We start from the raw sequence: 27,560 nt of genomic DNA on the forward strand, positions 1-27,560 counted from the left end.
ATTCAAAAAATATGAACAGATTTATTATTCGCATTATATACAGTACAACCCCAATCATCAGACACAGTTTTCAGGATATTTCTCAGCTCCTGTTTAACCTATTTACAGAAAATATTAAGGGTAATCTAGGGTAATCTGATTGTTAAATGGTCACGCCTATTTTGCTCATCAAACCAGTAACGTCTGTACAGAAATACACATTGTCCTCCATAGCAAAATAATGTGCAATAGATTTATGTCTGTGTCGAAACTCAGAATTTTTGTACCAGGAGCAAATAATTTCCATTACTGTAGTCTAGAACCTAGAAGTTCGGATTCTTCTTTCGACAAATTTAAGTCCCGTGCTAAATCATTTAAGTCTTCCTGCTCTATTAAATGTATATCACTGTCAAGTCCGGATCTTTTGAGGTAAAAGCCACTGGCTCCGGTGAAACGTCAGGTCATTCCAGTCATGTTCTTCCACTGTCCATGTGTCAGGGGGTACAGGTACTGGTAAATCGTCACTGTGAAGCACAGGTCGTAGGGCCGAAGAAATATCAGAATACTGGATTACGTGTTTACTTTTTCTAGACATACCGGAGATCTTACTAGAGATGATTCCATTCCGGGACCAAGTACCTGGGGAAAACCTATATATCGTCTGAAAGCTCTTGCCATGAGAAATACGAAACCGTTTTCAAATCACGGGCAATCCCGCAACCTCATCCTATGAGTCAGTTTGTTGGTGTTTGTGATTCTATGTATGGCATATTCGACAAGATTAAAAATGAATGTTACGATTCGTCATGCGTAAGCACCTGAGCCCATCATGTTCCTTCTTGGCTCATTGCCAGAACGTGATTGGGGAAAGAGTTTGCTAATATCACTTTGCACCCAGACGTACCCATTTGGTCAGTGTTGCCAACGAATTGTAAACACAATATGGCAGATGGTTTCTGTACCACCGGATGTATATCCATGAAACGTTGCATAAACATCATTCCCACTAGCGAAAACATATTGTGGGCGTATTCCTCTCCCATAGACCTCAGTTTATCAGTGTTGCCAACCAAGAGTAAAAATGAGAAGTTGTAAAACAGGTTCCGTCCGATGAAACGTTTGTACACCAAGCTTGGCAGAAACATCACATAACACTATAGCAAAAAGACGTTGAGTGTGACCATCCCTCAAATATTTTAGATTGTCAGTATTGCCAAAAAGCGTAAACATCACAGTGTTGAAAATGGCGTGCGTGCCATTGAACGAATATATAACAAATGTGACAGAAGCATCATTGGACAATGGTAAACAGTGTTAGTGCCCCTGTTTCCCAAGCACCCGTGTGGCAGTGTTGTCAACCAATGTGTACATTCAAGATTTTCGCATAAACTCTACAGCATTGGCGGACATATTTAGACTGTGACCCATACTAGGTTTGTAGTATGTTAGTGACCTCACAATCACCCATGTTGTCAGTTATATCTGCCAGTGCCATGCGAAAATCTTGAATGTTCACATTAGTTGGCAGCAGTTCCACACCGGGGTGCTTGGAAGACGTGGACACCCACACTATATTTTTCATTGTCCAATGATGCTCTTCACATTTGTTATATATTCGTTCAATGACACGCACGCCATTTTCAATATTACGATGTTAACACTTGTTGGCAACACTGACAACCTAGAATGGTTTGGTCACGGTCACACTCAACGTCCTTTTGCTATAGTGTCATGTGATGTTTCTGCCAAGCTTGGTGTACAAACATGTCATCGGACGGAACTTGTTTTACAACTTTTCATTTTTACACTTGGTTGGCAACACTGACAAACTGGGATCCTTGGGAGAGAAATACGTCCACAATGTATTTTCTCTAGTGACGAGCGATGTTTATGCCACGTTTTATGGATATACATCCGGTGGTACAGAAACCATCTGCCACATTGTATTTACAATTCGTTGGCAACACTGACCAAATGGGTACGTCTGGGTGCAAAGTGATATTAGCAAACTCTTTCCCAATCACGTTCTGGCAATGAGCCAAGAAGGAACATGATGGGCTCAGGTGCTTACGCATCGTAACATTCATTTTTACTCTTGTCGAATATGCCATACATAGAATTACAAACATTAAAAAACTGACTCCTTATATGGTCAGGTTGCGGGTTTGCCCGTGATTTGAAAACTGTTTCGTATTTCTCATGGCAAGAGCTTTCAGACGATATATAGGTTTTCCCCAGGTACTTGGTCCCGGAATGGAATCATCCCTAGTTAGTCATGCAGAAGTAACAGTCATTAAAGTGGTTTGTTGGTATTCTCCACACCATCGGTACAGCAAATAGCAAGGCCTTTAGTTTCCCATGGAACCACAACCTAAGATTTGTTGTACAAGTTATGCAGCACTGATGAGGAGCCCGTGGTTTGTCCTGGTCACCAACTCGACAGCCAAAGTACAAAGAATAAGCAAGTTTTGTAATGTTAGATATCTTCTTCCTTTGTGGTTTGGGTGTAAATCTACCATACACACAACAAAAATTATCCGGATGATTAGTACATGTTCGGCGTGAACCAACTCTTTCATTTTGTACCAACAACTCACTTGATACACAACACAACACTTCTAAAGCAATGTGCTTCAAACGCACTTAAATATACAGGCACAAAGAGATCTTGTCAACAATACATTGTCACGCATTAAAGAGATTTTGTCAACAACTCTGAATTCTGACACCGCACACAGGGATCTACTTTTCTTTGCAAGAGAAGAAGAACACGATAAGACAATGGGGCATACGTTTTCTCAGTTTGAATTATCGATGGACTGTAGGAACGAGAATATATAGTGATATGTGGCGCGAGTGACGAAATAAATGCAATTTTTATAACCTAAGGCAGCGTTTCCCAACCTTTTTCAACTTGCGGCACACTACGGGTGTTACTTAGATTCTCGCGGCACACTTATAGATATTAATTACTATTTGTAAATATAAAAAACAGTGGTATTTTTTCTGTGATAATTGATCTTTTCAGAGAAGAAAGCTCTATCACTGTTTTTTCCCCCGTGGTAAATCATTATGCTTATTTTTCATTCTAATTTAAAAATAGAAAACAATTGCAATGAAATATTGGACTCAGGTTTTTAAAAATACGCTCTCTTTTTTAAAACTGTATCCACCCTTTTACTAAGAAGGAAGATCACTAAATAACGAACGAACAAACAAATCTCTTACTTTTAAAACACAAATGTAGGTAATTCGTCGAAAGGATTTAACGATGTTTTAAATTTTCAAATTACGAAATAGTCTGCAACAATAAAGAAGCAATAATGGTCATAACAATGATAACAAATACTTTTTCAACATTAGAAATGTACAGAACAGTAACCCGATATGAAACTTAAAATTGTATATTCATAGTAATGTGAAATACAAATATACATTTTTCCCTACGTTTTGCAATTTCATTGCTATAAAATTAATAATTTTGTTTCGATTCCTCGCGGCACACCAGCGACCTATTCACGGCACACCGGTTGGGAAACGCTGACCTAAGGGATTACAACTAGTGCTGCCAATTTATGGATTTTGTCACTAAATCTAGTGATTTTATAATATATTTTAGAGAAGATTTGTTTCGATTACCATTGTTAAACTAGGGATTTAGCGACTTTCGAAATGTACAGTGAATAAACTAGCATTATTTCAATTACAATTATTTTCTAAGGTTTCTAGCGACTTTTTGCAGTACGTTTATTGACATTATTGTTAACGTTGTTGGCAACACTACATAATTGTTATCTATTTAAGGAAAAAAAAAGATAGGAAGGCTTAGAGAGGGAAAATGTCCTTATGGCAAATATTTTAAACTTCCACTCTTCGATTCTTTATGGTTAACTGGGCTTACTTTAAGTTCTTCATTTCAATAAATTGCATGTATGAGCGAAATATATATCATGCAATATCTCAGAACTATGATGTGATGTGCAAAAATGATATTTTCGTTTTCTACGCACCATTTTCGTTTTCTACGTTACTGAATTTATATGATTTTCGGTATATCTTGACGCATTTCCCTGACTTTCAAGGTCAGTAGGAATTCTGCTTTAGTCTTTGACGTCTGTACGTCAGCGACCAATTTTGACATACAACCAGCACCACAGGCACAATTATCCTTTTATGAATTACTTTTAACTTCTTTATTAGCCGCAAAGGCAAAAAAGTACGGAGCATTAGGATGCGTCCCTCTCCCCTCAATATATTTATTTCCTTTTTGATTTCGTTGGTTTGTTACAACTACAAATTATAGATACGTATATATTCATTGATTTCCCTTTATATTATCGTCATAAATTACAATGTTTCCGTTGATTTAGAAGTACAGTTTTCGAGTTGTCATTATGCACTTTGCCTTATCTGCACTGACATTCAGACAGATTTCTTCATACGAGGTAGGAAAATAGTAATTTTTTGAATATGATTTTTATCATGCTATTAGGTCTACATTATCCGTATAGTTTTTTTTTTTTCTTTCTTTTTTCTTCGTGTATTGATGTTTATATCATAATCTAGCAGGTATATGTTATCTTTATACATGATTCTCTATTGCTTTCTAATTTTCGTCACCGCCAATTTCAGAAAAAGTAAAAAGTAAACTCCTATTCAAGAGAAAGTAAACGGACAACGCAGGTAAGAAGTTTTGAAGTATTAGGCCTATTAATGCTGAAAGAATGATCCCAATTTCTTATACATTATTGCTAATTTTACCAGATACGCATGCCTCCATCTCCAGTATCTATCCGATGTAAAATATTAAGTACAGTGTTGACCTATTACGTCTGAAGTCATATTGGTGACTTCTGATTATTAACGCAAATACTCAATGTTAGACAAATTCTTGGGAAGATGACTGACTTTTTTTTCTACGAGTGTTGTGGTATAACCAAAGCACAGGTCTTTACGTTCTAATGAAAAGCGCTTGTGCTAAATGTGTAATCCTTGGTTGCTCAGGAAATTTTAAAGAAGAAAATCACGATTTTGCAAAGCACTACCAGCTTTCTTCTGCCAACACTCAGCCTCATCGAAAAGCACGTGTATAGTTTCCACCGCGCCCTCTGAAATTGTGAGAGTAGAGCACCACTAGCCAATTAGATTTTTTAATAGCGGAAGGATGCAGATAGATTTGTTTATAGCTGTTTCGAAGTAAAAGAGAAAGCAGACTAGCAGGTTGCAAATAGCTGTATTCCCAAACAGTGTTACAGTTTTATCGCCACTTTTCTTACAATATAGGACAGGGATCCAATACACCCCCAAATTGATATTTTTTTATTACAATAAAAATATATATTTTTTATATAATTAAGGCATGTAGCATAACTAGACATGTTTTTAAAAGTATTTGCTGCATTAGTTTTTTTTTTTTTTTTTTTTTTTTTTTTTTTTTTTTTAAACCAGTTTTGAGACATTTTGATATATTCTTTTATCAGGACTTCTGGCTAGCAACACAAAGTTTACCTATTTGGGGGTTTGTGTACACTCCGCGCGAGTATTTAAGGATTTAACAGATTAATCACTGTTATCTCTTTTGATTAAGATGTCGTAGGCCCTCCTATCTAGTTCAACTATAACAAAATTAGTTCCCAGAAAAAGCTGTTGATCATACCACTAGTCAAGTGTCCACATTTAGATAAATTTTTAATTGCGCTTTTTATACTAATGTGAGGATGCCGAATACAGTGGAGCTATTTTCAAATATATATTTATATATTTCCTAGATACATTTTCTTCAGCATTCTGCCTTTCTGATCTCAAATATTGTGGCATTGAGTACTGTCCTTTCAAATCTACGGATAAGATTCTACAGTTTGTAATTTTGTGTAAACTAGGTTTTATACGTATCTTTAGGTGTAAGTTCATAAACAGTAGTAAGTCTAATTCGGAAATCTCTATCTATCTACGAAAATCTTTGACATGAGCCTAATTTAAAACTCTCTAAACTCTTATCTAGTATGAAGAATTGGCATTTGCTTGTATTTGAGTTCAAAGTTATCCCTGCTTTTATTGCTCTAGTTTTAAGCCTAACCTTTAGATGTAATTGGATAGTTGAGGACAATCATTTACTTCGAAATCTGGCTATCAATTATGAATAATTCTTAACTGCGTTTGAAAGGCTCTTAGTTCTATTCCATAAATCAATATAATTACATAAAAATACGTATAATTTAATAGAATTAGGGTCCCCTTCGATATAAACATGATACAAGTGGAAAACACAATTAGGAAAGTGAAAAACTGGAAAGCAGTGGGTACTGGTCAAATTCCCTTACAAGTCTGGACAAGCGTGGGCAAAGAAGGAAGAGCTATCGTATGAAATCTCATGAAAAATCTGTGGGAGCAGATGATACCGAATGAATGGGGGAAAAGTACACTAGTACTAATTTACAAAGATAATAATGATGTGCAAGACTGTGGAAAGATTAATTGGAAAAACTGACATGACAAGAGAAGGCTGTTGTAAAATAACAGTTTGGTTTTATACCAGAGAGAGAGAGAGAGAGAGAGAGAGAAAGAAAAAAGAAAGAAAGAAAGAAAGAAAGAAAGAGAAAGAGAGAGAGGAACAACAGACACGATCTCTGCGTTAAGGTAGTTAATGAAACGATATGCAAGCGGAGTTGCATTTGATTTTCATAAATCTGAAAGAGTTCCCAGATAACTATAATGGTGCGTGAGAGGATGAAGTGTCTGAAAAATCCTATGTACGGCTGGTACGGAACATGTACAAGAAAGAAGAGACCTAAATGAAGAGTAGTGTCGGTATGACAAAAAGGTTTACTTAAAAGTTGGTCTCATCAGAGATCAAATCCCAGCCCACGTTTGTTCAATTTGGTAATGGATGTGTTGGTGAGAGAGGTTAAAATAGAGCACCATGAGTTATGTTGTTCGCGGATGATGTCATATGCAGAACATCCAAAGATAAAACAAAAGAGAAACTGGAAGAATGAAGAAGGGTGTTGGGAGAGAGAGGCATGAGAATAAATAGAACAAAGACAGAATATATGGCACCCAACGACAAAGACGCAAGCTTCTTACGTTTACAAGGGGGGAGGCTACCATCTACCTCGAAAGGACACCGTACAAAAAGCACTGCATTTCCTCGTCTGTCCGATTTGGATATGCTGTAGCTCAGTACCTTCCGGTCAATTGTTTATATCGGGCCAACACCCTATGACCAATCCTGTGACCTCTAGAGGTCACCAAAGATCACACAAAGGGTTTTGTCGGAACTGTCGCAAACTTGGCATACAAAATGCAGTAGTGATGTAAGGTCACAAATAGAAACGTGTTGTGGGGGACGTCAACCAGCAGATCAGTTCTACCGTTGCCTGGAGCAGAGAATTTGGACTCCTCTCCCCACGCTGTTCCAGTACTTTCCATACCCTCGGCCTCCGAGTAAACAGGTGATTTTCTCCTTCTGGTACGTGTGTGGAAAGCAAGGAACGATGAGTGTTCCCTCGGCACATATGTTAACTAAAGCAGCCGGTTGCTCCGCTTTGCTACATGATTTTACGCCTTGATGATGCCGTACAACTAGTCGTCAGGTTCAAACTCTATACCTTCAAAACTGGAACTTTCAACCTCGCCTCCAAAAATAACGGGCAAGACACGTTCTGCATCAAGGAACGTAGACACAAGTATGTTGCTGGGATAGCGAATACTTGATACATGTCTAGCGTAACCCATGTACTACAGCACACTAGCAACGTGTGCACAGCAACATATAGTTCTGGCTCCGCTTTTGCCTATTTTGAATCTTCAACCTATTTTCAACCTATTTTGAACACCAACCTATTTTGAATCTTCGAATAATTCCCCGGTGTCATCTTCGGGGTGCATGTAGCTGGGTTCTTTAAGTGCAATCCAAAGTTGATGTTTGACGGAACCTGAGAGCCCGGAGAACATTTGCGCACTCAGAATACCAGCCTCCTCTAATTGAACCTCACACGTATATTGCGCGTCATGTTGAACCTTAAGTGCGACCGTTCTCGTGTCCTTTGGTGACCTCTGGAGATCAGACTGTTAGTTATGTGGACAATTCTCATTTGCCGTGCCCAGTATAACACACAAATTTTTTTTCTATGCCAAATTTGAACCAATTCTGCCAACTTTCGTTGTGAAACCTTCGGTGACCTTCGGAGATCACAGAGTTGGTCACAGGGAGTTGGTCCCACATAAACAATTGATCGGGGAGGTCCTCAGCTACATCATACACAAAATTCACCCAAATCGGACAGACAGGGAAATACAATGCTTTTTGTACGATGCCCTTTAATAATCTTCGATCGCACCTCCAACAAGATTGAGAATTACATATACAAACTCAACACAGAGTACAGTCTGGTTTGCTGAACTAGAGAAGGACGTGTGGGGTGTTGCGTAACAAAGTTAAGTTGCAAATTAAAACGCTGTACATATATAAAATGGCAAAACGGCAATAAGAATAGTAATGATGTACAGTAGTGAAACCTGGGCTACCATAAGGCCCCGGAAATGGAAATGGTGAAGATGAGAATGTTAAGGGACTCCTAAGTAGGAAGTTTCAAGAACAGAGGCTGAGATGGATTGGACATGTAGGACGAAGAAACTGCAACTATGTAGGAAAGGGAATTGAAAAGCTGAAGTACCAACAAGAAGGAAAAGAAGATGATCCAAGATGATATGGAAGGACAAGATACAAGACTATCTGAGGGAGAGGGGATGGGAAAGTAGAGGACCTTAAGACAGAAGAAAGTGGAGGATAAGAAAGACAAAAACATCAACCCCATATATTCTCCTCAGACCTGAAGGCGAATTTTGGTAGCTGGAGATACCGTTGACTATGAATTCATTGCTCAACACTGACGCTAGGAAACCTCCCCAGGTCCAAATGGCATCTCACCTGATGTCACTTATTTCTAGCAACCATGTAATAAGTGTTGGTAATACTTTGTCTTTCAAAAGAAATTAACAAACATCTATAATTGACAACTTACCTCGACTTGGTGTTCTGTATTCTCGATAATGTGGTGCCACCTACAAATATTTTGTTGAAATTTTTCGAGTTGCCTACGATTCGTTCAAGGTTAAGTGAGATGCCATTCGGACCTGGGGAGATTTCTTAGCATCAGTGTTGAGCAATTACTTCATAGGCAACGGTAGCTCCAGCTACCAAAATTCGCCTTCTGGTTTGAGGAGGATATATACATGTTAAAAGGGGAGACAAAGTAAAGGAGGAGGAGGAGGAGTCAGTCTTCTACGCTCTCGAGATCTGAAATTGAACCTATATACAAAAAGAAAACTATAGTTATCCTGTAACATGAATACTAATAACGTAATAAAGATGGGGTTAATTCTGTATTCGAGGGGAGGGGAAAATGTTCGAAAAGAATGTTTACAGGAGAAACTAGTTGTTACAGAAGAGTAATTAATGTATGAGTTGAGTTTGAGTTTAACGTCCCTTTTCAGCAGCGAGGCTATATGAGACGTGGACCTACTGATTAACGTGGAATCCGAACCACATGAGCTCCCGCCGGGAATCGAACCCGGGTCTCCCGCGCCAAAGGCGCGTACGCTAACCGCTTAGCCACGGAGGAGCTCTAATTAATGTATGAGTAATCTATGAAGTAAATAGAATAGAAATGCAATGTGCGTAATGGGGGAACACGAAATGTTGCCAGGTATGGTATTTACGATCTTTCCCAAATCCATCGACGGCTCCGAAGCCGGTATTGTAACTTCTAGTGAGTTGTAAAGGACCTCGTTTGTGCGTATACCAACCGTCGCTGACGCGCCTGCTCCCTACGGACGCACTCCCGTTGCTACTACTCGGATCCTGACTCTGTTAGATACCATTCGTACTCTTTCATGGCCACCTGGCACAAGTTGGTTCGTGTTTTATGCACTGTGGTTTTTATACCATACGTTCACACTGTATTTATACTTATGACTAAATCTTAGTTACAAACAAGGAACCTACAAAGATCACTGCCAAGTGAGCCAGTCACAATCAAATGATGTGGGGAGGAAACTAAATAATATCCGCTGCTGGACTATTTCCGCTTAGTAGAAGAGTACCTAAGAGTGTGTGAATACAAAAATGAAACCAAACATTTTTGGTGCAACTAACCACAATTAGGATATGTTAAACAAAAAAAAGTATCAGTTTTTAGAAACAAAACTTGTCCCCCGAAAAGCAGCCTTTATCCTAAAGAAGGTATCGACAACGAAGTACGATATCCCAAAATGCTATCAAAGATGATTAAGTATAAGATCTCCTTCTCAGCATCGAGGCTATAGAGGATAGTCTAATCATGGTTTAACTTTAGCCATACGACTATTTATTGACTTCCAAATAACTGGTGGCATGTACCAAATATCTGATTATCAATAGAACAATCATTCATGTACTCCTATTTAAGTAAATTAGTTTTAATTCTTATTAGGAATAATAAGCGAAAGTAACGCATGTACATTTTTAAGCTCCATAGTCTAAATAAAACCACAGTAAAAGAACGCACCATGCTGTAGTCCTTACATCTAACTAAAGCAGTGTTCATTAAGTTGAATGAACTCCAGGTATGGACATTATTTATTGCCCTGCTCACGTCAGCTTGTGCCCATCACAATGTTATATAAGTGCTGTAATTCGATGTAGATATAGATGATTATTTTGGAAATATTGAACTAATGTATTTCATGAGTACTACATGCATTTCTTGATATCTTATAATTGCATGACTTGCATGCAAAATAGAGTATTACGTAAATAAAGTTTCAATTCCATGTGCTTAATAAAATATTATAAACGTATTTTTAGATAAAATAAACAAGTTGACAGACGATGTTCAAGAAAAAGTAATTGAAGAGAACAGAGAGGAAAACGATACGGAATACTTTTTCAACTTAACTACTGAGTATTATTGCGTATTTCTGAAGGTTATTATTAGCATATAATGGAACAAACAGAAACAGCTAAAAGGAGAAATTAATCGATATTTGCATGTTAAACCAAAACAGTGCTAAATAAATTAACTCTATACACAAAACAATTGTTCCTGACTGGGAAAAAGACTGATTAAGATCTAGGTCCAGACTGATTAAGATCTAGGTCCAATCACATAGATAGAAACTTGAAATTTGGACACTTTGTATAATTTGCGACCTAAGGTACCACTAACGAAGAATTTTTGGAAATTCGCCATGGAAAGGGAGAAATGGATATTATTATTATTATAAGATGTCCAAATCTGAGAATCTCTGAGGCAAGAAATTCGGTATTTGGTCTTTTCATTTGAGGTAATTAAACAATGTTTCAGAGTTTTTCGACATTTGACCTAGAAGGGAATAAAAGGGGGTTAGAAATTCGACGTGAAGGAGGGTGAACTGGGGCTTGCAATTATAATATGACCATATTGAAATTCCTTAAAGTTACAGATATAATATTTGATATTAAGCCTTCTTATTTAAAATAATTAAATATGTTTTTCAGCATTTTTTTGATATCTGGTATAGAAGGGAAGAAGAATTACAAATTCGATGTGGAAGGGATGAAATGGGACTTGCAATTATATAATGCGACATTCATATTTTGGAATCCCTTCAGGTTAGAAACATAAAAGTGGGTATTTGGAGCTTTCATTTAAAGTAGTTGAACATCTGTTCGGCGGTTTTATCATCATTATATATTTATTTATTTATTTATTTGATTTAGAAATGATAAAAGAAAGGCTGGAGAATGTTTACTAAAATGCCCAAACGAAATGTTCGAATTTCGTGCGAAACCTCGAGTTCAGAGGAATTCTGTGTGAAAGACACAGGAGGAGGAAAGCAAAATGCACGTGAGGCTAAAAAATAGTAATAAAAAATACTGATTTAATTATTAGATCTTCCAAATTATAAATTGATATACCTGAACGACTAATTCACCTTACCAAGTGTTTCGAAGTAATCTGAAGTAACTTGATTGATTAATGTACTTTTTGGGTTGCAAGAAAGGTAATGTACAATACTTACCAAAACAAACTTACACTTTAATAAAACTGGTATTTCAGATTTTTTTTTTCTTTTTCACTAAGATTTTCTCACTTGGGAACACACACATAAGTACACTTCATACGCTATGAGCTAACTTCACTTGACACACGTCAAAAACACTATTGCCTGCTAACTTCTTTTGGCACTGAAAACACACAATATTGTGTAAACACTAATGCACTCATTGATACTATAGACATTTCTTACCTAGATTTCTCTTCACATTCACCCTTCTTTGTCTCGACTATAGCGGTAGTCCGAACTTTAGTCTGTTCACCATCTTTGCCGATAAGAACTTCTGTCCGACCGTTTTGGAATGGACTTGTTGTCCTATGTGATGGTATATTATCACTACTTAAGTCTTGTTTCAATTCAATTTCCTCCGCCCGCGAATCTAACTCTTCGGCGACCTGTCCGTTGGTCAACTCCGGTCGAGAGCCAGGTCCAATCTTCGCGGCGCCTTCCACGACTCTCTCTCCCGCAGTCCCTGTGATATCCTGCTGACCTTGTTGGAATGCCTGCTTGCCACTGTGAGAATTGCCAAGTTCAGGAACCGATGTCACATAAATGGGACTGCTTTCAATAAAACCATTAAGCTCCGAGTTCTCTGTTGCTGGCGTCTGATTGAGCTGCAGGGGTACAAATAAGAAAACACATTATTCAATAACTCAAAATTGTTGCATTGACAAAGTACTGTATTCCCAAACTTAAAAAATAAAATAAAATAAATTGCACTTATCTCAAAAAGTTTTAAAGAAACTCTTACATTTAAAGCTAGACTTAGGCTGGGTGACTAATTTTTTAATAGCTAAAAAAGTGTGACATTATTTTACTTATTTATTTTAGTGCAATAGAAGCTTAATTCGATTTAAATTAATAATTTAAAAATAAAAGAATATTACAATAACGAAAATGTGACACAAAACAATGTTTACTGTGTAGTTAGAAACATAATAAAGCAATATAACATAATAAAGATATATCACAATTAAATTTTGCAGTCAAAATGTTTCTTAAAAAGACAATATTGAGTATTCTCAAAACGGACGAGCTTGATTATCTGGGACGTTATTCTAAGCACCACAAAAACGAAATAATAGTTACTATTTTAGAAAACTTTATTTAAGTTTGACGGCTAAGCGTATGGCATATCAGTTGGCCGGTAAAAGTAGGTAATATTTCGAAATCGTTTGTTATTGTTACTCTGATTCACAATATCATGGAAGATTTAAACTGCCTACAGAAAACTTAAACCTTTACAGGATAGAAAGGGATTTCAAGAAAATCGTAGACCTTTACGTTGGCAGCCCTAGTACCCCTTCTAATTGTCACAGGGATATGAACGTACCTCAATGTAAAGGCTACAGAACAGATTCCAATGAGCTAACTTTTGTGCTCCCCCGCAGAAGAAATTATTGTAATATTATATTATATATATATATATATATATATATATATATATATATATATATATATATATATATATATATATATATATATATATACATTTGTTTCAGAAATGTTTGAGAAGCTGGCAACACTGTTACTTGCACGAAAGAAAAACTATTTTTACATGTAGGCCAGACATTGGGTACAATCATGTAAGAAGGGTGAAGGGTGAAAATTCAATAGCAAGTGAGAAAAAATTCCAAACGTGTTCCCTACGAGAATCACCCTGTATATATTTTTCGAAATATTTTGGTCTACCCTGACGCCCCTAATCGTCACTGTGACATAAGCCTACCTCGTTGGAAAGCTTATGGGATACAGATTCCAGCCCAACCCGTGAAAGAAAAAAATTCTCGAATTTGACAACACTTATTTGTTGTGTGCAAGAACGGCCATACACAGGGTATCATTAGTTAGAATGTTTATTATCTTTGATGCCACTTTTTATGCTTGTAGCTCCTTTGAGGGGAGTTTCCCTCCCCTAATGAAGGGGAGGGAGAACTAAAAACATCCATTTTTCCACTCTAACCCTTCCGCTGGTGGACCCCCGATGTGGACGAAATGCACACTTCTGGAAAGTTTCATCCTCCCTGAAGAAATTGACACCTAAATCATCTCTCTAGGTTAATTAGGAACGGGGCGATAGAGGTTTAAACTGCTGGCTCAGCCTTGCGCCGTTCATCCTGTAAAGGTTAAAAAAACTACTTTCTTACAGTTCTGAAAAATTACAGCAGAAGTTGTTTCTGCAATCAGAACCCGTTTTATGTTAAAAGCACAGGATATCACTACAAATATTTTTAGTTTCGTAATAAAATCCTCAAGCTGAATATCGCTCTACATCGAAAATTTCACTTTGCACGTCTCTATCTTGTATGGAAGTGCATATACTACTAGGGCTGTGTAAGTGTAATTAAGGTTGACAACCGGCCGGTTTTTTCACCGGCCTGGTCGGAAATATTGCTGTTATTTTGATTCAAACCGGTGACCGGTACAAACTTCTTACTAAACCCTTTATGACCGTTTTTTTTTCAAATTTGTTCTAGTTCGAAGCAATTTCATCTAGTTCGAAGTATAGATTTAAAAAGTAACTTTTATTCTGTAAATCCAAAACTATCACTTTTCACCATCTATCAACGATTAATATATTTTGTTCCTCTGTTTAAATAATTTTAAAGAGATGATAGGGACTGTACGAGGGACAATTTGAAATTTACTTGTAAGGAATTTTATACATTTATTGAGAGTGAAAAAGGATTTCTTAAAGCAATTTCCTGCAGTTGAAGTATAAGTTTTAAGAATAAATTTCGTTTTCCAAATCCAAAATTGTCATGTAAAGATTAATATACTTTTGTTCATCTGGTTCGATAATTTTACAGAAGTGGCAGTTACTGGTAAATACAATAAAATGGTCACTTCTGGTTTCAGTTTCTCATTTTTAGCACAATTTATCTACTAAGCTAACTAGTGAATGTACTAAGGATATGCAGAATACAGGTGTTAATGCACTTTTGTCCACGATAGTACATTCCCTTCCCATGGATGGGTCTGGGGTGCCGTTTTTTTTTTTTTTCGGAGTTGGCAACCCTAAGTGTAATCAGTTTATATTGGAGATTCCTGAGTTCTTGAAGGGACTGTTGGTGTCCAACATATACGAGTTTTATATATATATAAGAATGAATCCAACTCCGGACATTTTCTGACTTTCTATTGAAAATTACGAATTCATTGGTTCTACCCTTGTACTTTCAAGCAATCGAAATATTTAAAATTAAGTAACTAACAAAGTAATTCAAATTTTAAACTTACTAAAATAGTTTACACAATAGAAGAAAATATATACAAGCGAAAATTCTGAATGAAGAAATACGTACATTCATTTTCATTTACTAAGGAAACTGAGATGTCCATGATTATAATGTTACGGACTTACAATTTAATGTGAAAATCCAAACTACCGGAATGCGTTCAATCAAACTGTCCACCTTGAATCGAACCAGAGAGCCCGTATATCAAATGGGTCATTAGACTAATAGGGAGGGCTTTATGACTACAAGAATCATAGAAAAGAGGTTCAAAAAATGAAGTCATGGAGCAACATAAAGAGTTTGGTTTAACACCAAGTATACGTACATCGTGGCGAAAAAAAAGCCAACGTTCTTTAACACAATTATTTATTTTACATGTAACTTCCAAATGAGTTTTATTTATCTGTAACAATGGCAGCAAAACATGCATACGTACTGCTCTATCATCAAAGTATATATCCCAAGTGCAAACATCATATCAAATTTACAATGCATCCCATCTTTGGATTGAGACAACACTAGAAGTTGAGAATAAAGACTTAAAAACAATATTACCAGCTTCAATAACAGCCAAGCTCCATCGTGGCTATCTGGATAACGTATGCGCGTTTGGAGTGGGAGACGCGGGTTTGATTACCGGCGGAGCATATGTGGTTCGGATTCCATGTAAACCTGTAGGTCCACGTCTCATATAGCCTCACAGATGAACGGGATGTTAAACTCCAATCCAATTCAACAAAAGCGCTAAATAATAATAAATAGAAGCGTTAAAAGCAGAAAATAATTTATTACTATTATATATAATTTTTTTTTAATTCGCGCCAAGCTAATAAGTAAATGCATCATAAAACTCACCATTCAACCTAATTTCATATTAGGCATTAAGAAATTAATTTCTTTGGGTTGCCACAACTTCAAAAACTTTTAGTAATGCACCATTTTATGCTTTCAAGTTCATTATTATTAATTATTATTTATTATTATTATTATTATTATTATTATTATTATTATTATTATTATTATTATTATTATTATTAATTATTATTATTATTTTCAGCATTTTCGCGCTTTTATTATGTTCTGTTTTTTAGTGCTTTTGTTGAAGTCGGTTAATAATGTTCATTTTTGTAAGTTTATTTTCTACTTTTTAGTGAGGTCTTGAAGACTATTACTTTTCAGTTTGTATATTTTGTTTTACACTTTTTCGTTTGTCCAGTAGTTTAATCAGGTATCTAAATTAACAGTTGGACACTAACTTCCTATAAAATGCTCTGGTCTACAAAACATACATAAGCAAATATATTTAAAAAAAAATATCTGTGTACTTCACGTGTAGAATTATACGTGAACGTACACATAGTATTAACATTACCAACTGTTGAGGAGTTTCATAATCTAGCTACAGACTCTCATTAGATCCTAATTAAATTTATGTGAAGCCTGCAAGAAAGTGTAGTCTCTGAAACTAAGAAAGAATTATCAAACTCGGTTGAAGTTATGTGTGAACATGCACACAATGAAATATGTTAACTACGATATTAACAGAGCCAACCGTTGAGTTAGCTCCGATCACTATTATTAGGTCCTCATGAAGTTTACACAGATCTATCAAGAAAGTATATTATCTCAAACAAAAACAGATTCATCAAAAGAGATGCATCTATGTCGAAATTATGAGTGAACATACAAATACTGAAGTTGGTTAATTATTTTTTTACACTGCACCCACTGAGATGTTTTATGGCCTAGCTTCGAAGACTCATTACAATCTGATGAAATTTATGTGGGACCACTGGGAAAGCATACTATTTTAAACAAAAAAAATAAATAAATCATCAAAGCCAGTTAACCTATGTCGAAGTTACGCGTAAACACCTACAATAAGTATACATATATACATATGCTGAATTGAAAACCACGTTCTTTCCTGAAGTGGTGAGGACACTCGGTCGAAAAAGTGTAAAACCTTCTTCCAGGCCAGCCACTGGAATGAAGTTTCTCTCGTTCGTACTAGGCAAATGTCGGGATGGTATCTAACATACAGGTCCCAGGCCACTTTTTTCGCTTTCCTCTGACAGTGTGGTCGCCGAGGAACGTCATCCCTTATACGACGGGCTATATGTAGAGGCACGAGTTTTTCGCACTAAGAATTTGGAAATTTCGCTATTCGTTTTTCATATTTTGCGATTTGTCGCATTTTCAAAATAAAGTTTCGCATTTTGTAGACCTGACATTTCTACAATTGTTCCTTTTATTAATAGATCACTATAAAACTAAATCATTACCTAAAAAGAAAATACACTGAATATTTCACTTGACAATGTCAATTTCATTTATAGAAAATTATATATATTTTTTTAATCAAACTGAGGAAAATCAGTAACTAAACTTACCATGAGTAGGAAGTTTTGCTACCTTCTGAAAACACATAGGCACAAGTTACATTTAAGCATTAAACATAAGCATGTTACATGTTTTCACATTTTCCTCCTTCATTGTTATACATTTGTCACTTATCATCAGTCCATACTTGGAAAAAAAAATCTCTCACAGTTAGCATTGCTTGTTGGAAGCCTCCCTCAGTGCATGTACAACAAACTTCAAACAATCATCACTTCGGAATTCCCAATCCAGCTTCGATGGTGATAGCTAACGGGAAACATGTTTCCTAAAGTTGAGTTCTAATCACTCAAAATGCACAATTCATGCCACGTTCTACCGTTCCCTCAACGGAAAACTAGCGTTCTTAAAGTAATGAAAACGTATCTTTAAAATTTCGGGTTATATCGCGTATAGTTAGAAATTTCGCGCAAAACTGCCAAGTTCGCGTTTCATCGCGCAACGGGAATCAATGAAAATACACATAGAATATCATAAGATATCAAGAAACTGAAAATTACTTAATTCTGATGTATTTCGTTTTATCGCGCATTGCGAAAAACTCGTGTCTTTAGCTATATGGCCATAGATGCCGAGAGCTTAGAAATCTAAACCCTAGTCCTTTCTTGAAGTCTTGTTAAAAAGGAAAGGGATCATCATATGGTGTTCATTGGCTTGAAAAAAGCAAGATAAAATTCTAAGGACTGAGGTATAGACAATCTTTCGAGAAAAATGTTTTTTTAAAAAATAAGTAAATGAATAAATACAATTAACACACGAAATAGTAAGCAAGAGCGCTACAGCAAACTAATGTCTAGGAACCACAAGATTTAAGTAAAAAGGACCTAAACAAAGGCATCATTCTCATTAATGATGGATATAATGAAGAAACAAAAGAAGTGCTATAGCATACAGGGTGTTTCAAAACAACACCGACAACGTTTGGGAGGTGATACCCGACACCAAGTTAAGAGGAAAAGTATAGACCAACCTGGGTGCACAAATGCTTCCTCTCGGAGTTATAGGCTGCCGGAAACATGAAAAAAATGAATTTTAAAGGTCCACAGCTCCAAAACTATGGTACCTACCATGGTCGGGTTAAGACCACTTACGAACTAATATGTGCGCTATCCAAAAATACATGTTTCAGTATACTAACGTACTCACGCAAAAGTTTTTATAGAGCCAGTTTGGTTACGGGCACATAATTTGCAGCACTAATCAGCTACCTCTATAAAAATTGTTGCGGAAGTATCGCAGGATTCTGAAACATGGATATTTGGATAGGGCACATACTAGTTCCTAAATAAAGTCTTTGCCCGAATACGGTGGGTCCCATAGTATTGGAGCTATGGACCTTTCAAGTTCATTTTTTCATGTGTTCGGCAGCCTCTAACTCCGAAAGGAAGCATTTGTGCACCCAGGTTGGTCTATACTTTTTGTCTTACCTTGGTGTCAAGAATCACCTCCCAGATGTTGTCGGTGTTGCTTTGAAACACCCTGTACACTCTATACAGAAGATAATGTACTATACCGAATTAAGAATGGGCTCAGAGAAGTTGGGAAATAGACTAGAACTCTAACAAGAAAGAAAAATAAAGGTAACCACAAGACAGGGTACATGTATTCTAGTAAGGAGAAAAATATATCCGCCCGACTGTAAATACAGAGAACAAGAAGGAGACGGGTTCACTTTAGTCAGTAATGATCTACTAGAATACTAACAAGATGGAAATATATTAGCAGACTATTCTGCAACAGATCCTGTTAAGCCACAGAATGGCGTGTATGACGAGTCAGAGACTACCAATGATCCACGTAGACGAACAGTGTCTCTGAATACAAATTTTAGTAGAATTACATGATTGCGGCAATCAGAAGTTGTTTATTGGAGTTTTTAGCGTCCCTTTTCAGCGCCGAGAATGTATGATAAATGGACATTCAGTTAAAGGTGGAATTCGAACTACTGTAATGCGCTCAAATTTTTAATACACTCTCTCAGCCGGAATCGAACCCGAGACCACTTGAACCAAAGGCGGGCGCCCGCGCTAGCCACTAGAGTAGCCGGAAGGGCTGAGATGAATGTGAGTGGTAGCTAAACAGGACAGAATCAAGATGATAGTAGTTTGAATTTTAAGTTCCATTCAACACCGAAATTATATGAGACATCAACGTACCGCTTCTAAGCTATGTGAGATACTAATATGACCTACCATCAGGAATCGAACCAGGGTTTCCCGCGTACGTTACTCATATACCACGAGGGAGCTTCGTAGAATCAGGAATAATAAACTTATATGAAGTATAGGATATACATTTAAAGTAGCAAATCTGACAAACAAAACATATATGCGACTCGACGACTGAAATAGTATGGCCGGGTTATGAGAACAAGCGAGAAAAAATGCAACGATGGAAAGAGAAAGAAATCTAAACCCTAAGAAGTGGAGGAATTGATTGACAGTGACACAAAACAATCTAGATGTCGAATGGGTAAACGAGAGATCTGGTAGTTATTAAAACCAGCGAACTCAAATGAAAACAAGTCGATTTTAAACATTACTATATTAGGTGTTACTTTGTAAATACGAGGAAACGATTTATGCATTCTGCAATATTTCGAATACTTTAAAATCGTTGAAGTGACACCAATGAACAAAGATGTGTAATAGAGAGAGAATGTTAAGAATTCTAATAAAAACTAATAAATTTACTTAATATTCCGACGAGTTTTAGATAAGTTGCCAATACAAAGAAGTAATTTAAGTACCTACTTACAAAGAACTTGCTTATTATGGGTTATAAAAACAAGAATTTCAAATGTCGCTGAGAACGTAAATTTGTCAACTTTACAACATTGAGAAAGCGTACGCCAATTTCCGTTCTTTCAATGCTACCGTCATCTTTACTTGCATCTATCGATTTTCCACCCAAACCATTTACTGACACTGTGTCGTTGTATGCATGAATGCGGAACTGTTTCGCAACATAAAGAAAGTTGTATTAATAGCAGGCTTCAATTTGTCACGAAAGAAATCTCACGTGTTAATCTTTTGATCTGATAGTGGAATGGTTAACTGAAATGTAAATGTCGATCATCAAACTTGCAGAGAGAGAGAGTAGTAGAAATTACAAAAACAACATATATGGTAGTTGAAAACACTACAAAACTTGTTAGCGGTTATTTGGTCAAGTCGAAACAAATCTTGATCTCGCACAATTAAAAATAACTGCACTATTTTCATAGAAACAACGTTCATGACTATCCTACTAAGAGTTATTGCATCGCAACCAATCTAAATGTTTTCTCACTATCGCCATTATATATAGAGATCCTGGCATAAAGCCAGTGAATTTCAATCAATCACTTATCAGCACACCCTGATCTTCTGTGTAATATTTATAGGAACTTCGAAGAAAGACTGAATAAACCATTTTCATGAGATTTATCTTGGAACATCTTACGTTTATTTTATTACACCACTTAATTCAAAAAAAGAAAAATTACTTGTGTGCTAATGTTCTTAGCTAAGCCCAAGACAACGAACACCGAAAAGTTTAAAAGTAAGCTAAATCTGAAAAATGCTATTGAACTTTTTGGATCAAAAGATCCAATATATTTCATCAAAGAAAAAAAATATTGTACGTCTTATATCTGGAGAGCTACATATAGTGTACTCAAACCCAAACTATCACTTAGCTCAGTATGATGTGCTTATTCCACAGAGAATACGAAAACTTGATTTAGAGGACGTTAAAAAAATTTGTGGCCCATATATATATAGCAATCTTGGTCAGTTATTAGTTTTTGGATCAGGGGCCACACATTTTTTGAACGCCCTCTAAATCGAGTTTTCGTATTTTCTACGGAATAAGCACATCATACTGAGCTAAGTGATAGTTGCAAACTGCTGTTAGTTTACAAAATAGTATTTTATAGATAATATCTTGTTCACTTTTAATACTTTTTATATTGTGGTAAGCTGCACTTCATTATCTTCCTTCACTTATGAAAACAAACAGAAGAAATTTTGTATTATGTAAATTTTGAATTATTTTACAGGCGCTTACTTTGTCAGGCTCTTAAGGTGTCTCTTTGTCATTTTTTCCAACTATGATCATGTCTGGTGTCACCTGACAAAGTATTTTTTACTGATTTCTTTACAATTTAAGAACAACAATGTCAGATTTCCATTCTTATTTATTCCTTTATTAATATAAGAATTCTAACATTTTCTGCTTTGGTACCACAACTGGTTTACAGAGTAACACAGATCAACATCAATTACTGAGCTATTTTGTGGTTGTGCTTAGAATTAAATTAGTGTACAATTATTGTTTTAAACTTACCTTTCTTTAAAAATTAAATAAATAAATACCCGTAAATAAATAAATAAAAAAAATTAAGAAGTTTAACTCACCTGTTGGGACAGTTTTGTCATATCAACTGGCTTGATCCGTTTAAGAGCAGAGAGTCGTTCGAGTCGCTCGCGAGCCTGCTGCTCCACTGCGATGACAAAGGCATCTTGCACATTGCTGTTCTGCGCAAGGTCCAGAGCTGTAAAGTATACAAACCAGAGAGAAAAATGAGTTAAGTATTTCCATTATAGCAAATAAAAGGTGTACTTGCATTATGAAATGAATCTAAGTTTCTATCTTTAATTATAACTCATGAATTAAGTACAAGGGTCAATTCAGGAATAGAATGGAACTCTCCTTGCAGAAATGTTTTTAAGGAACTTGAATAATGACCCTTCCCTCAATGTATTTGTTCGAAATATTAATATATATATTTGAAAAACAGTAGTCAATTTATTGTTGACGAAGATATTCACAGATACAACACAAGAAGTAAAGAAGACATTCACTTGCATACTCATAGAACAAATATATACAATAAATCAGTTACTCACAAAGGTACTCTATTTACTTCCATCACGTATTTAAAAAAAAATCAGGTCTCTGTTAATAGCTTCAGAATCTTACTTACAAGGTACTTGATAGAACAATGTTTTTACTCTGTTAAAGAATATGTGCAAAACAATTTATATACATAAAATTAAAAGTGAATTAGTGAATCTATAAGAATCAGTATGTACTAACAATATATATATATATATATATATATATAACTGACATCCAATTTCGTTGTATGAAGAGAACGGATGCAATAAATTATGATTATGATTCAGATGTTAAGAAAAACTTCAACAATAATACTAGTAATAACAATGAACCGATAAAACCAAGACTCCTGAACGTCTGCTATAACAGAAATTAAAATGAAAACGATTGTTTGACAAAGATAGAATAATTATACTATACGAATAAAGGCTGAAAAGAAAATAATCCTTTTTATATATAAAGCTACATGAACTGACATAAAATAACAGGTATTTCCCGTTGATGTGGAAAGCTGGAATTAGGCATGATTGTAGCTTTTCGGGACTAACCCACAAGAAAATTGCCAAAAGTGAATATTTTTAGTTTTTAGGGGGTCTAACGAGGGGATGAAGAAATTTCCCATGTTATTTAAACGGGGCTTTTTTTTCTTTTATTTATAATCTCATGTTTTAGGTACTTGGAATTGGAATACAAACTTGAAATTTGGTATGCTTGTACGTTTTCATTAGCGTTACCTAAATAAATCAAAAAATATTTTTAAAAATCCAACTTTAGTGTGGTTTTATGGGTAGCTGAAAAATCTTTCCCCATGTCATTTATATGGGACATCTTCCACGCCTTAAAATATTTAGCACTTCGGGCAGGATTAGAATAATAAAATCTGGCATAACTGTAACCTTCCGCGACCCAACTCAGGAAAATTGCCCAAACAATATTTTTAATACTTAGAAGGTCTAAAGGGGAAATGTAGAAATTCCACATTTTATTTAAATGGGCATTTTCTTGGGATACAAAATCTTATCTTTTAGGTAGTTGAAATAGGAAAAGATACTTAAGTTCGGTAGTACTGTGGGTATATTAAGAGGAGCGAGACGATAGGCCGAGCAAACGAGCGAGTCTGGTGGTGGGGTCCCCAAGGTGGCAAAAGGCGTCTTATAAAATCCTATCTGCTAAAGAAACAAGTGCTGGACACAAATGTTTTGAGGTTAAAATAATTATTTTATTTTACTTCCGTGAAAATGTTATATCTTTTCTTTAAAAATAATAATAATAATAATAATAATAAATACGTAAAATAGGTTATTTCATTTTTATTCCTACCACAGAAAAAGGAATTAATTACTGTGTACTGGAGGAGAAATTGTCAACTAAATCAGCAATAACGGCGTTGAGACTCGCAATGTTCCAAGTTCTTAGCTATGATCACCCTCACTTTCTAAAATTTTAGTTAATAACCGAAACACAATGAAGAACATCAAAAATTTACAAAGTGCGCCAGATGGTATCTAAAAATTGGTATCATATGAAATGATAATTGTTTCGAAGACATTCCGCATAATATATGAACTTGGGTGTCCAACAATTATAACGTCCAACTTCGAATAAAAATTTCTAATCAAAACAGTTATTAACGCGATTTAATGGCACATTACTATCTGGCACATTTTCTACATTTTGGACATTTTTCATTAAATTATTCAATAAAATTTAAGAAATTGGGAAGTGAGTTTAGCGAAAAACGCTTTAAAATATATCTAGTCAGCTTAAACTCTTCGGAACATCGTATTAGGAAGTTAGTTTAGTTTCACTTCTAAAAGAAAATTATTAATTAGACACTCCATGCATTGAGAAAGAAGCAAATCATGGAAGTGTTTGCTTCAATTGTAACGAAGGCTTTAGATTTGCAATTTCGTGACCCATAGTATTGACTGCAAGAGGTTTCTAAGAAAGTATATGTCAACTACTATAACTTATTGTTTATTCAACAGAACCATTTATGGATTTCGTATGATTTTAAGCAGTCACTTCCATCTGGAAGGAGTATGATGTACGAACGGTCTTTTATGAATTACAGTCAGAAGAAGAGAACAGGTTGAGCAAAGAATGGGAGAGAGTGAGGTAGGTGAAAGGGCTAAAACAGGGTTGGCAGTGTTCGATTAGTCATGAATTCACCAATAGTGTATCTGCAAAATTATCTACTACGCCTTGTTACCACCGTCTTCTACAACGCTAAGTTTGCTGTTTTATTGCTTTCTCTGTGGTTTACTAACAATCCAAGCAGTAAACTGACGTCACAAAGCATCCAGTTGGAAATGACTGCTCTCGAACTTTATTTAAAGTAATGTCTCAAAAACTGAAGTAACAATTTATAATTTCTGGAAATACTTTCACACTTCAGTAAGATATGTCTCAAGAAATGACGTAACAACTTATGATTTGTGGAAATGTTAAAAAAAAAAAAAATCACACAAAGTTGAAAATTCAACATACTGCAAATCCTGATTTAAGACAATGCTCTCGTATTTTCACAAAAATGTCAATTCAATTTATGAACACACAAATAATAATAGTATAATGAAATGCTTTAAAATTTTACTTCAAAAACATTATGAAAAGCCTTTATCAACAATAGATGCATAGGATACATTTTACCTTCAGTGGAAGTTGAGGAATCCACTTTTGTTTTCATCGGTACATGTTCAATATGACACCTTTCCTTGTCTTTACTATTGGTTACGGAATGATGAGTTGCATTATTTCTTGATTGTTTCCGTGACTGCAATCTATCTCTACTAGATATCAAATCACTACTCTTGCCAGTTGTCAAGGGACGAATATTCTCATCACTATCAGGTAAGAAGTCAATCTCTGAGGAGTCTGATGAATCTTTAGGATGAACAGTCACGCGTTTGGTCGATGAAGTTTTCTTTCGTACAACAGGCGTGTTAACACTAGGAATCGAACTAGCAGGGGAACTGTCTTTAGTTGCACACGAACACAAAAAATTCATTACACTCGTGTAACAAAGAACACCCACATGTGCATAAAAAATATATATATATATGTATAGCAACGAAGCTATTCCGTGGTTGAAACAACCCTCCCGCACTCGCTGTGCTCGCAGGAGGCAGACTGAAAAGTGGGAATGCATCCAAAACGAGAGTCTGGGAGTCCAAAAATAACAGACACGCAGCTATTCTGTTCTGTTGTTTCGTGGTGTTGGGAAAGGTGAAAGCTCTCTGACTTGCTTCTCAAAACATAAGTCCAAGTGCACGTTGAAAATTAAACGGATATTACCCGAGACAACGTTACTTTTCACAATAATTGAAGTTAATTCCCTAAGGAAGAGGGGTTAATTCACAAATCTTTCCAATATAAATAAAAGGAGTGGGTGGGAGTTGCTAATAAATTCTTACCTCAACTTTAAAGAAGGGTATACGTAATATTTATCCATTTTTGCTTTATAAGGAAATTAAGAATGAATATCAGGACCTTTGAATGGAGCTGAAGTTTTAAATTATGTATGAACTAGAATTAAAATTCGAAAATTACAATTTTTAAGTTACAATTAAATCTGCGAATTGCCTGCACACTACCGCCTTCTATTGGTAGGCAGGCTCACCTATTAGGCCGACTTGAAATATTAGGAGCATTTCCCACAGACTGAGGTGTCCTTATCCTATAATTAGGATATAGTAATGTTAATACACGAAAAGACCTGTAAACACTCAAGTTTTAGTCATACCCCATAAATACGTGTGCCTCATTAATCAAGAACAACCGTGTTTTGACTATACGTTTTGCAGCAATTCCCCTGTTAATGGTCATCATAACTGCGATGATACGTTCTCTGAGCTCTACCACTGTTAGCAGCAAGGGTATGTGCACAAGGTACCCTCAAAGATGTCACGTGAATTAGATCAGGAGACCTGGATGGCCATGTGAACAAAATTAAATTGCTCTGGATTTCATTAAGAAATTTTCGAAACTCGTGATATTTAATACTTGAAATACTTGAATAGTTGAGATAGTTGAAATACGAAGTAAAACACTCCGGTCTAGAAAGTTCAAATAACAGTGATCGAAGCCAATGTGTTTAACCATATACCATCCCACAAATAACTAGTGTGGTTAGCCCTTCGTGAGCCGTAACGCTACGAATTAGTCGTTATACGTGATTTAAAGAGAATTTCCTTTTACTCTACTTGCTTCTTCAATGACAGAACTTAATGAGTACTTGTAAAATTGATTTTACTTAGGTTCCAAGACTACTCTGTAGTCTAATGAAAAGGATGGGAATTATTAATGCTTAAAGATGGAATAAATCAGTCTTGCTCAACTTAGGGTAAGGGATGCCTTCTTAGAGGATACGTAAAATTTAAAATATGCATTAAATAAATGTAAACAGGTTACGAAATATTTGTGTTCACAATATAATATTTATTCCATGCTAACTGTAACATAGTTCTATTATATTTATAGCATGTTTCTCCTGTTTATAGTAAAACTGGGTTATTTACTTAGTAAGTAATAAATTTTATAATTTATTTTTGACATATACAGAATTTGAAGTACAGTTTAAACCATGGAAGGACGGTACAACACGCTTGAATGGAAACGTATTGTTAGCGGCACGTGGAACAAGGGTTGAATACCACTGGTCTAATGGAAAGATCAAGAATTACTAATGACGGAATAATTAGTGGATCAACCAGAAATGTTAAGGTTATTACCTCCAGCATCACTTGCTTCCTAGGGGTACCAAAGAAATATGCTGTATACGGAACTTAAAATGGTTATGTTTTGTGCTGATCTGTAAACGTTATAATGAATTATTTTTCTAAAGTTTCTAAACAAGAAACAATAAGGAATAAATGAATCGAAGGAAAAAAAATACCAAAACTTACTGCATTAAATAAATGTACATCATGATACATGTGCGATCTATGAATTCTTTGTCTAGTACCCATACTGTTTGGA

The 27,560-nt window shown here is 35.6% G+C and overlaps 1 protein-coding gene across 4 annotated transcripts in view; it reads right to left on the reverse strand.

The window, feature by feature from the left end:
• The window catches only part of LOC145695169 (protein PALS1-like), a 351,545-nt gene that overhangs the window by 129,180 nt on the left and 194,805 nt on the right, over positions 1 to 27,560 (reverse strand). For 2 of the 4 annotated variants that reach the window (XM_081772125.1, XM_081772124.1), the window contains exons 1-3: positions 25,233 to 25,605; positions 22,097 to 22,233; positions 12,250 to 12,671 (exon numbers count right to left, since the gene is read on the reverse strand). In XM_081772125.1, coding sequence (XP_081628251.1) covers positions 12,250 to 12,671; positions 22,097 to 22,233; positions 25,233 to 25,590 — 917 coding nt within the window. In that variant the 5' untranslated portion in view covers positions 25,591 to 25,605. Of the gene's footprint in view, positions 1 to 12,249; positions 12,672 to 22,096; positions 22,234 to 25,232; positions 25,606 to 27,560 lie in introns of those variants that run through there. The other 2 variants (XM_081772126.1, XM_081772127.1) reach the window with 1 other exon arrangement.

Source organism: Thermobia domestica, chromosome 9 (genome assembly GCF_964235325.1).
Source record: "Thermobia domestica chromosome 9, izTheDome1.hap1.1, whole genome shotgun sequence".
Lineage (NCBI taxonomy): Eukaryota > Metazoa > Arthropoda > Insecta > Zygentoma > Lepismatidae > Thermobia > Thermobia domestica.